The 11,220-nt window shown below is 44.9% G+C and overlaps 1 protein-coding gene across 1 annotated transcript in view; it reads left to right on the forward strand.

Moving 5' to 3' along the window:
• NFYC (nuclear transcription factor Y subunit gamma) overlaps nt 1–2,587 on the forward strand; it is a 58,469-nt gene extending 55,882 nt beyond the window's left edge. Inside the window, exons 9-10 of the mRNA XM_032802679.2 lie at nt 347–406; nt 1,700–2,587. Coding sequence (XP_032658570.1) covers nt 347–406; nt 1,700–1,819 — 180 coding nt within the window. The 3' untranslated portion in view covers nt 1,820–2,587. The remainder of the gene's footprint in view (nt 1–346; nt 407–1,699) is intronic.
• The last annotated feature ends 8,633 nt before the right edge of the window (nt 2,588–11,220 follow it).

Here is an 11,220-nt window from a genome sequence, read left to right on the forward strand (position 1 = left end):
GTGGTTTCATATATTTTTTTTTTTTAAATTGACATTGCTGTGAGCTTGTACGAGAGACTAATTTAGTGCAGAGGTAAATACTGAGAATGGGACTCGGGTTCTGTTCCCAGCTCTGCCACTGACTCACTGATATGACTTCAGGCAAGGACCTTAATCTGTCTTGGTTTACCACACAGGGATGTTATGAAGCTTAATTTAAAAAAAAAAAAAAAAAAAAAAAAATCTGTAAAATGCATGGCGATCCACTGGTGAAAGGTGCTGTGGGAGGGTAAAATATTGTTAATTTATTGTTGACCCAGCAGGTATGTTTCCCTCACTGATCACCTATGTCATTTCTTTATTGTAGATTACACAAACAGAAGTCCAGCAAGGACAGCAGCAGTTCAGCCAGTTCACAGATGGACAGGTACTTATCTCAGAATTTCTGACGATTGACTGATCAGTAAGGAGCCAGTGTCCATGAAGTCAGAGCTAAGAAAGCCCTTGGTCTTTAGTACTAGGTGTCTAACAGGAAGTGGGATAGTGAGGTTAGAAAGTCACTACCACTCCCAAAATGGACCTAGCAACCAGGATTCATGAGAACTATGACAAACTTGTAGTTCATGTGAAGTCCTGTTATTATCTTGCTATATTTGCACCAAATTAACCCAGCTCCTTGAGAATATGGAATATGAACTATTTAACTTTTGCCCTATCAATCTCATCCCAGGTCTACTAGAAATAAGATTGTGTGTCTTATTAAGATAGCATCCTACGAAATGTTTAAGCCAATAAACAAGGATACTTGGTGTTTAACCTCTCAGTGTGTCACTGGAAAGCGCTTTGAAGTAGAACAACTTGGAGGTGGTGTATTCTCAATTTGTCTGTGTGAATGAAGTGTTTAATGATAGTTTAGCAAACTCTTTGTATTCACTTGTCATAGATGCTGTACATTTCTTTAAGTTCTTTGAATGGACACACCAGACTGGATCCAGTGAGGTGTAGATTTGCCATAAATAAACTTTGTAATACAGTTTGTTGAAGATAGGGCTAATATGAAATGCAGCTTGATCAAACTTCAGAGTGTAGACTAATAAAAATCACTATTAAATTGATACTGAGCAATCTGGGAGTAAATGTATAAATATGCAATTCAAGGTATAAACCAGATTGCAGGAAAGGCTCAGTAAATCAAACTGAGCCATAAGCTGGGGAAATGTGTTGGAGGACGCTGTCTCTGCCTGTTCATACAGTGTGAGAACAAAAATTAGTTCTGTCTGCTTGGAATATGTAATAAGATTTCAAGTCTTAAGTGGTTGAGCAAGAATTGAATTTATCATACAGTGTGCCAAATGAAGGTGATTAGAAGTAACCTGACAAACCCACTCTGAGACTTTATAAAAGGTTAAATCATCAGTAGGAGCTTTTTCAGTCCTAATCTGTTCAGGAATCAAGCTCTCGTAACATTATACGTATAAAACAAAGTCTGTCAAGTTCCAACTGGGCATCAGAAATTCATAAAATTACTTCATTAGACTGTCCCATTTTGGTATTTAAGGCCTAGAGTAGTTCATGCTCAACTTTTTGAGCACATATTACTTTGTGTTGATTTATACCATTGGTCAAATCTGAGGGCTACACAGGCTGCATGCTATGAATAGTTGAACATCTTGCTGACACCTAATTACTGTTTTTTCCATCCCCTTTCAACCTCTTCCAGCAACTTTATCAGATTCAGCAAGTGACCATGCCTGCAGGTCAGGACATCACCCAGCCCATGTTTATTCAGTCCACCAATCAGACTTCTGATGGACAAGCTCCTCAGGTGGCAGGGGACTGAATTAGTCCACTGTAGTGAGTATTCTGTCAGCATGGAAATTGACACACACCAGCTTGACTTTTGCCATTACGACTGGCTCTGATGAAGACGTCTCTCTCTAGCTGTACTTGATATGAAGCCTATGGTAGGCTATGATCTCTGGTGCATTATACACCTCCTCTGGTGGGTATGAGCGAATATCCAACAGAAACTGACAAGGATGCAATATTTTTATTTTATTTTTTTTCAGAAATCAATATGTCAACATACTTAGCTGCTTGTTCATCTCTATAAAACTGAAAATAATTAAACAGAATGAAATCGATAGCAGCTTATTAAATGATGTAGAACATTTTTCTTTGGTCAGATTTGTAAAAAGGTCCTGCATCTTGTTTCCCATAACAGCTTTATTGCCAAGTTTCTGTTTGTATTCTTCTGTGAATAGAGCTAGACTAAGGTTTCGCAACTTGGTAGTTCAGTAGGGGTATGTGTGGGTGTGTGTGCGCGCGCCCCTGAGTGTATTGCGAGATTTTCCTCTCTATTCCACCCCACCCTCTGTTTTTGATAAGCCTAGGCATTGGATATTTGCAGCTTCTGGGGGAATAAAACATTCCTTGTGTTACAATGAACATATTTTCTAAGGACAGTAGAGGCTCTCACTTGTCCCAGTCTATTCCAGAAACACTAAAGGAAATCGAGGAGGAGAGTTATTAACCATTGCACTAGTCTCAGTCAATGCATGTATTATAAGCTGCATGAAATGCAATAAATTTCTTTTTAGATAATCTACATGTCATTTACTCGATGTCTGAGCATATGTATGAATACCAAAAGTAACCAGCACAAATCCAGCAAGGCGATAGACACCTACTGAAGCTCTTAAGGGCAGGTCCTGTAAAAATGTTACAGAATGCCATGAGAAATGAAACTGCAGGAAAGGAGATTCAGTGGGTGGGGAGGGCTAGATGGGATCTTGCTTCCTGGAGGTGTGGTTCAAATGTGAGATATAACTGATATGACTCCACTCCTGTATCATGCCTTTCACATCAAAAGATCACCACGCACTCCATAAATTACAGTACAAACTATACACCATAATCATATCATCCACCACTGAAATGCAGCAGTTCCTGGGTAGAACACCGCTATTTAATTGTACATAGCAACACTGCATGAGAGTTCAGTACAAGAGGTTAGGAATGCCCTTTGTCCAGTAGAAGCTATGAGGTGCGTGGGACTTAGGGAGATGGATGTAATTGTCTGTGTTTGAATTCAGCTAGAAGCTCCATTTTTATTAAATATAGCCTTATGCTCAAATGCAGTCAGGACTTCTGTTTATATCTTGTCCAAAAGATGGACGCAATTTTGATTATCCTAACCAGGACCCTGATTAGATGTTGACACATCTAACAGCATGATACAACTGACAGACTCTGCTCAGAAAAGGCCTCAGGTTGGTGGTGTGAGGTGCCTGAGGAGAGCTGTGTGAAGGAATCTCTCCCTTGAACTGTCTAGCTATAACTAATTGTTAAATTTCTTATTTTTAAAAGCATCAAATTCACCCAGTTCTTAAAATGAGAGAACTGTGGCTAAAACTGTACTCAGCAGGTAATCTGAGCAGTTTAGGTGATAGAACACTTGGGTTGTAATGGACTGTGGCCAATTATAATTCAATAACATCAGTGAGACCATCTGTTTCTTCCTCACAATCTCAAACTCAGCTGTGCAGCAAGCAGAGTTAGCATGTAGAACTTTAAGAGTAGGCATCTGCCTTCAGGCATAGCCCTGGACGTATGGGAATTTCAGAGATAACTGCCTCCTAAGAGAGAAAATTCCAGTTGTTTCAAATGCTTGACTGCTACAAATTAATAGAGCTGGAGACCGATCTGCTCTGACCTAGAGAGTCAGAGGAGATTTGGTGCATGTCCAAACCTGGGCCTTATGAACCAGGACTTTCCTCTGATTAAGTTTAAATGTGTAGACAATTAAACATCTGTGGGCTTAAAATTGGTGTTTTTATTGTAACCTGTCATAACTTTCTCAGCTGAAGCATGACTTGGACCAGTGTTCTTGATTGAAGAATCCAGGGTCAACTTTAGCTGTCTTAAAAATTTGCCTTTATTAGAAGAATGACCTGAAAATAGGTGGGAGCAAATAATTCCACGCATACACTTGTTTGAGCTGAACAAATGCTTCATGTCCAAAGACTGGCCACTAGAGGGCACCACACAACTGCACATTTTGCATGGATCTGTGTCCTGCTTAAGGAGATGTAGAAGAATTGGAAGTTAACCTGGTACGTGTCTGTGGATGTACTGTGCTCTATTTAATTACATAGATGAACTTCATTCAGCAAGTATGTGGATGGCAGTTCTGTCTGTACTCAACAGATGACACATCAGAGGGTTCCTCCTCCATTCTCCCTCACTGGCCAGGTGTGTTCTTCATCCAACAATCTTTGCACCAAGAAAGCTGCTGGAAATTGATAGCATCCTGGTTAACTTGGTGGCCATGAGCAACTGACCCAAGCAGCATAGCTGTTTCAGTCCTGACCATTGTAAGCCCAGCTGAGCATGAAAGTGAAGTGTTTGGGATGACAAAAAGTTACTTGCTTCATAAGCAGCTCAGCTGGCAAAACAAAAGAGCAGTATTTAGTTTATGCCAAGAAGCACAGCTGGAGAATTAGCATGTAATTAAAGATACTGTAGCACTGCAGGTCAAACAACTTCTGTAAGAGGAAATGGTGCCTTACTGAAGTGTCCCAGCACCTTGTAAAAGTTAAAAGCTGACTCAAAAAGGGTCTAGTTTACTGGATTTTTTTCAAAAGGCTTTTGAGAAGGCCTCTTAAAACCAATAAAGGACAAGAATGACTGGGCTAAAGAGGTTTAAATGATAGGGAACTCGCTTCTTGGAGGACCATGAATGCTGAGGTCCCCCATTGTAAATGCATTGATTTGGGGTTTTCAGAAGCACTCAGCCTTGTCCTAACTCTGTGCCCGTTGAAGTCAATGATCTGAGCTAGGTCAATGCTGAGTTCTACTGACTTGAGCAGTGGAGAGCCAGTTCTGAGGTTTAGCTGCAACACACGCCTCTCTTGGGCAGTACAAGCTTAAGAAGTTTGAGATTCCAGGCAAATGACATTGGCTGTGGGGTGGGGAGGATTAAGAAAGCACAATGGCAAATGAAATTTGAACCGAAAGAAATCTAAGGAAACATATACAGTACCACCAAAAATAATCTCTGCTCTGTGAGCTGCAGCATCCTCTGGGGAGAGAGGGAGGACTCCGCCAGGACAGGTTAGTGAAAATGTTACCCCATTGCACAGGAGCCGTTGTGAACTCCAGTGGAAGAAAAAGTTGCTTTAGAAATTGCCCAATGTTAAATCTTGCTGGGAACTTGTGCCTAAAAACCTCATCCCACCTGCAAAACTGCACCTCGAAAATAACCCAAAAAAGGGCAATTTTAAAGCAGTGACAAGGTGGGCTTTGGGTAAAGCCAGAGGTGGCAAAAGGTGAGGTTATCTAGCTGGAAAGGAGAGTTAGAGGAGACTTGAAAACAGCCAGCTTCCTTCATCCTTATGAGAAAACAAGGGCCTGCTCTCATAAATGGAAGGGGAGGATGTTTAGAGCCCAGTACCGGAAACACCCCTTTATTGAGCCCACGTGCGGAATTAGCTGCTTCAGGAGGTCGTTAGAATGGAGACTGCCTGGATTTCATCCAACACTGGGTAATTGTACAGCCCTTTCTGTAACTCCGCAAAGCAAGACAATAAGCTTAATACAGGAATACCGGCATTAAATTCTCTGGCCTGGGCTGTACAGGAGATGAGACTAGATCAGTGGTTCTCAACCAGGGATACGCATACCCCTGGGGGTACGCAGAAGTCTTCTAGGGGATACTCAGCTCATCTAGATATTTGCCTAATTTTACAACACGCTACGTAAAAATCACTAGCGAAGTCAGTACAAATTACATTTCATACAATGACATCTCTAGTTTCAGTGTATAATATATAGAACAGTATAACCACTGGAGTAGATGATCTAAAGGTCGCTTCTGGCATTGGAAACTAAGAATGGGTGACTTTAAATGTTGCAGCAAGACCTACAACGATGGCCGGGCTGAATCAGAGAGGAACGTCTCCCTTGCACGCTAATGGCCGTGGCTGCAATGAAGAGATGTAGCTGCCTTTTTGCACCTGGCATTGTACATTGCCAAGGCACTGGGTAACTTGATTAGCAGAACACACTGATTGGTTTCAAGATGGCACCAGTCCTTCCCTCTTGTTGAGGAGGGAGAAAAGAATGTGATCTCGGGGTTTGGCAGAAGATAACCAATGCTATTTCTGCCTCTCCTGCTAGGGAAAAGAAAGCACTTAGCATTTAGACTTCTGAGTCGGCCATAATTTCTGATTTAATCACGGGGGAGGGAATATATGCTTTTACCTCTGATCTCAATGTTCATGCGCACACTCAGCTGAAAGATGACCATTAGCTGGGTTCTTTCTTTACAAGGAGTCTGTAGGATCAATTTAGGCTTTTCTTCCTCCTCGGGAGTGATTAGCTCAGCACAAACCACACAGTGAGAGAATGTGCCACTGTCGCTTACACTTGGGAATCAGCATTCAGTGGGCAGTTTGTTACGCCAAATGCCCTTGTTCTGAGGTTTGCAAGTCATCAGCACAGGTTATGTGACACCCCTCCGTCCCCCCAAGCAAAGGTCTGGTACTAAGGTCACCCTCTAGGATAAGGACGATCACTGTGTGAGAACTGCTTCAACAGCCTGCAAAGAAATTGGAGCTCTACAAAGAGCATAACTTACTGATGTGTAAGAAATAAACTAACGATCCCATGGGATAAGGCCACATGCACTTGCTTGTTTCTGAGGTGGTATAAAGCACACGAGCAAAGCTGAGTAGGTTATTAGGGGATTGAGCTGTATAAAAACGTGTGGTGTGTGTTGGAAAAAAACAGGCCCTGGTTCTGCTCCCCTCCACCTGTGAAAACACTATAGAATCAGACTGGTCACATTTCATAGGGGTGCAAAATGACTGACAGGCCCATTGTGTCACAATTCACTGTTCGTATTGTAGTACTTGTTGTATGGCTGGACTGTGTGGGTCTAAAGCACATAGATAGAGTTAAAAGGGCAGGCATGGCTCTTGTACCCCCACCTAGCTCTGTTGAAAGTTGGGGAGGAGAGAGTTAGTTACCAAAAGGACCATTAGATCGTCTAGTCTGACTCTGCATAATGCAGGCTGTTAAATTTTACCCCTGTGCTGAGCCCGGTAACTTGTATTTGACAAAAGCTGCTCCCAAAAAGGCAGACACGATGCCAAGAGCTGACAAGTCCCCTCTTCCTGTAGTCGTTTGTTCCCATGGCTGCTCCCTCGCACAATCTTAAAAAATTGTGCCTAATTTCTCATTTGAATGTGGCTAGTGTCTGTGGCAGAAGTGCACCTGAGAACAGAACTTGCCCCTTGCATTGATCCCACCTTAAGGCCTGCCCGGGAATTCTGACCCTGTGCTCCAGAAAACGTTGGGCAATCGTTCCCATGGTCTTCCCCGTCTTGTGGCTCGAAAGGTCCAGATCCTCAGCTGCTGTCTGTCAGCAGGTCGATGCTGATTTACGTCAGCTGGCTCAAAAGGTTTCCCAGACTGCTGTTTGCAAACACGCTTCCCGGAGGAACCCACGCAGGTCGGACAGCAGGGGTTTTTTCTTCGTAAAAGAAGGCCCTCTTGAATGTTTACATTCGGTGTTTAAGTTTTTAAAACATTTGTAGAGGATATGATGATGAATCAGAATAATATTTCCACTGGGCTAGTTTCACAAGCTGTAACCCTCGTCCCCACAGCTGAGGGTACTGAAGATGAACAGAGGTATTGCTGTTTGGCTGAACTTGTCTGAGTGACAGTATTTTGTATCCTGAAGTAACCCTGAGAGCCTCCCTCTTGAACTGGGAGAAAAAAACAAGAGCCATCCTAGAGTGGAAAACTCCGGAGTGATGCACCCCAGGGTCTCAGGCATTGGGATATTATGGGTGAAATAATTAGTCTGATACTTTCTGTTGAGCCTTTCTTGGCAAAGCTCTGCAAAGTACAGCCCAGATCCTGCAATGAGCTCGCTCTGGGCAGACCCTCACTGAACCCGACAGGGTGTCAGGGGGTGATGGGGATTGCTAGGAGCCTTTTGCAGGATCAGCACCACTGAAATGCAGCTGTCTCTGGGGTGGAGGACAGCAGGCAACACACACAACAGAAGAGTGAATGGTGGTAACTGGGCTGGGACAAACCATTAGGTTTGTATAAAAGTGCCATGGGATCTTAGCATTCACTTAGCACCAACAGTCAGTATATATTTAAGCCCTTGTCTGAAAGGCGCCCATGTGCTAAATTGCCCAGGACTTGGTGTAGCTGGCTGAGAGGGATGAAATGCTTGAATTGAGATTGCCAGGATTTGAACCTGTGTCACCACAAATATCTCAGCCCACCTCTGACTGGTTCGACTCATGCATACTTTGATGCCTGTTTCATTTCACCACTGCAGGCATACCTGAAGCACTCAGCAATGTGGTGTGGAGGCGCCTGGCATGTTACAAAAGAAGCCCAGGCTGTTCTTGGGCAACAGAAACCTCTGGGGGTGTCTTGGGAGGACGAGTCCTTTTACAGCACTTGGCGTGGTGACTGGGGGCAAGATGCCAGCCCAGCCTTTGGTCAGGAACAGCTGAGTCTAACGGACTTCTCACAGCTGTCCTTCCGCTTAACTCTCCACAACAAACGATCGAGCTGCACCAAAACCACAGTGGGGAAGGCACTTTGCTAATGTGCCTAGAATGCAAACAGGTGGCTGGTTTGTTTTGCACGTTGCTTATCAGAGAGTCTGCAGAGGGACATAAGAAAATCCATCCGACAAGCAACACTACTTCTTCCACCTTCCTTCAATCAAGGAACGAGCCCTCAATATCTCAGCCAAAGCCCCAGAGATGCAAGCGTACCCAGGCTCTTATTAACATCTTTGTTATTCTAGTGGGTCCCTATCACCCTCCCAGCCTGGGTGAATTCTGCCCTGGATATGGACTCCCTGGAGCTGGGGAGAGGGGAAAATGACCATGTTCATAGATTTCAGGGCCAGAAGGGATCATCTACTCTGACCCCCTGGATAACCCAAGCTAGAGAACTTCCCCCACAATAACTCCTAGAGCCGATCTGTTAGAAAAATGTCCAATCTTGATTTAAAAATAATCAGCCACGGAAAATCCACCACAATCCTTGGGAACTTCGCTAGATCTGGTGGGAAAACGGTCAAGAAACTTCATGGGAAACTTTCAAATTGTCTTTGTTTGGCGGGTTTCAAAATGAAATTATTTTCTCATTATTTAGAAATTGTTGCCAAAGAAAATGAATATGTTCCAAGGGGGAAGGTTCTGCATTTCACTCCTTCCCCCCGCCCCTGCCTTTTAGAGCTGCTCAAAAATGGGAAAACTTTTGAAAAAAAAATTGTGAATTTTTTCCATCCAAATTTTTTGAAATTTTCAGTCTATTCAACTCCCCACCACACCCCCCATTTTGTCCCTAAAAAATAGGAGAAAGGGGGGAGGGGATGAAAATGTTTCAGTTTCAGGTTTAATTGGAAAAACATGGAAAACAAAAAATTAGCCTTTTTTATTTTTAAGAAAAAAGACCATTTGGGGACTTTTCTTCAAAATATTTTGTTTGTTTCCTTTTTCTAATGTATATTATCTCTCAGGTGTCAGCGGCTGATTCTGTTAATTGCAGTTGTAAAACACAAGGGAAATAACCTACTGGCCCTTGGGGAATTACATGACAATGCAGCAGGGGCAGCAAATTTGCAGATCTCGACTTCCCCCTCCTCTGATTTCAGGCTGTTGCAGTAGCAGGTGCTCCATGCTCAGAGCCGCAGCTGCATCGCATTGCACCTAAGAGCTTTCGCACCAGTCCAGCCCCAGCACAGAGAGGGACATCCAGCAGTCCCCCCTTGAGTTGCAAGGCCTGTGATCTTCCCTGGGGCTTGGGAGGCAAGCTCTGAAAAGCAGGCAGGTGGAGGAGCACTGACGCCCAGGGTGGGGGGCTTGCCCTTCTCATCATGTGGTGGGGAGAGAAGGAAAAAACTCCAGTGGGGGGAGAGGCAAATGGTTGCTTCTAGGACCAGGTCTGCCAGGCCAGGTCTCTAATCTGCAGGAGGCAGGGCTCCTTGTGAGCCGGTTGGGGTGGTCCCTTGTTCCAGCTACAGTAAGGGAGGACAGCATTAGCACTTGCCCTAACCGGTGCTTCTGCCTGTGGCGAATTGGGCCAAGGACCTCAGCCGAACCAAACCTATAGCTGAGCCAATCTCCTCCTCCCGCTCCATCTCTCCCGCCCCTCCATGCCACCCTGCCCAACCTCCATCCACTGTCAGACTCCATCCCCATGGCAGCCTGCTTTGGACTCTGAATGACACTGAGGCAGTCAGTAGCTGCTACTCAGAGCCGGGTGCCAGGCCGTAAAGCGACTGGCTCTGCTCGTCTGCACTCAGGGCTTAGACCACAGTTTGCGGGTTCTAAGCAGACATCCAGCAAAGACGTTAAGAGGAGGCTTTTTGCTCCCCTGGGCCCAGCCGTGCTGTCACCATGTCCATCCCGCCACGTGATTTGTCTCGTCCCCTTTCTCCCAGGTGCCATTTCAGCAGCATAACCCAAAACTTTGCTCTGCTGCAAACCATTGCGCGTGAAATGGCATCCCACAGGTGCATATGGCTTGCTGGGAGCTTGGCTGGGCTGCATTGATTAGAAAAGGGGAGAGGAGAAAAGCCACTCAGCTCTGGCAAAGGCCCAAGCTCCCGTCCTTTGTGCTGACTGCTACCCTGTGATATGGTAACATGCTGATACCTGAGCCTCACCCAGGCCAGGGGAAAGGAAAGTGCTGAGCATGGGGATCCAATCGCAAGGGGGAGCGGGGGTGTCTATTTCCAGCTCTGCCACAGACTCGCTGTGGGACCTTGGGTAAGTCACTGCACTGCTGTCTCTGCCTCCATCTTCTCACCTGTCTGGGAGAATGTCACCACTAGGGTGACCAGACGTCCTGATAAAATCGGGACTGTCCCGATAGTTAGGTGTTTGTCCCGCGTCCTGACCAATCTTTGGTCCCGACGCAATTTGTCCCGATATTTCGTTCCACTGGCAGCACTCCCCTTTTTTTTTTTTTGTCTGCCAGAAGACCCCCCCCCCCCGTCCCAATATTTTCTCCCTCTCATCCGGTCACCCTAGTCACAACTGGGCAGTGCTGAGAGAGCAATTGCTGCAAAGAAACCATCCGTGAAATGCACCATGGGAGTTCATGATGTAGGCACCGACTTTTACTTTTCCCTGGGGGTGCTTCACCCCTGCTCCACCCCGAGGCCTCACCCCCACTCCACCCCTTCCCCTG

Source organism: Chelonoidis abingdonii, chromosome 25, assembly GCF_003597395.2.
Source record: "Chelonoidis abingdonii isolate Lonesome George chromosome 25, CheloAbing_2.0, whole genome shotgun sequence".
NCBI lineage: Eukaryota > Metazoa > Chordata > Testudines > Testudinidae > Chelonoidis > Chelonoidis abingdonii.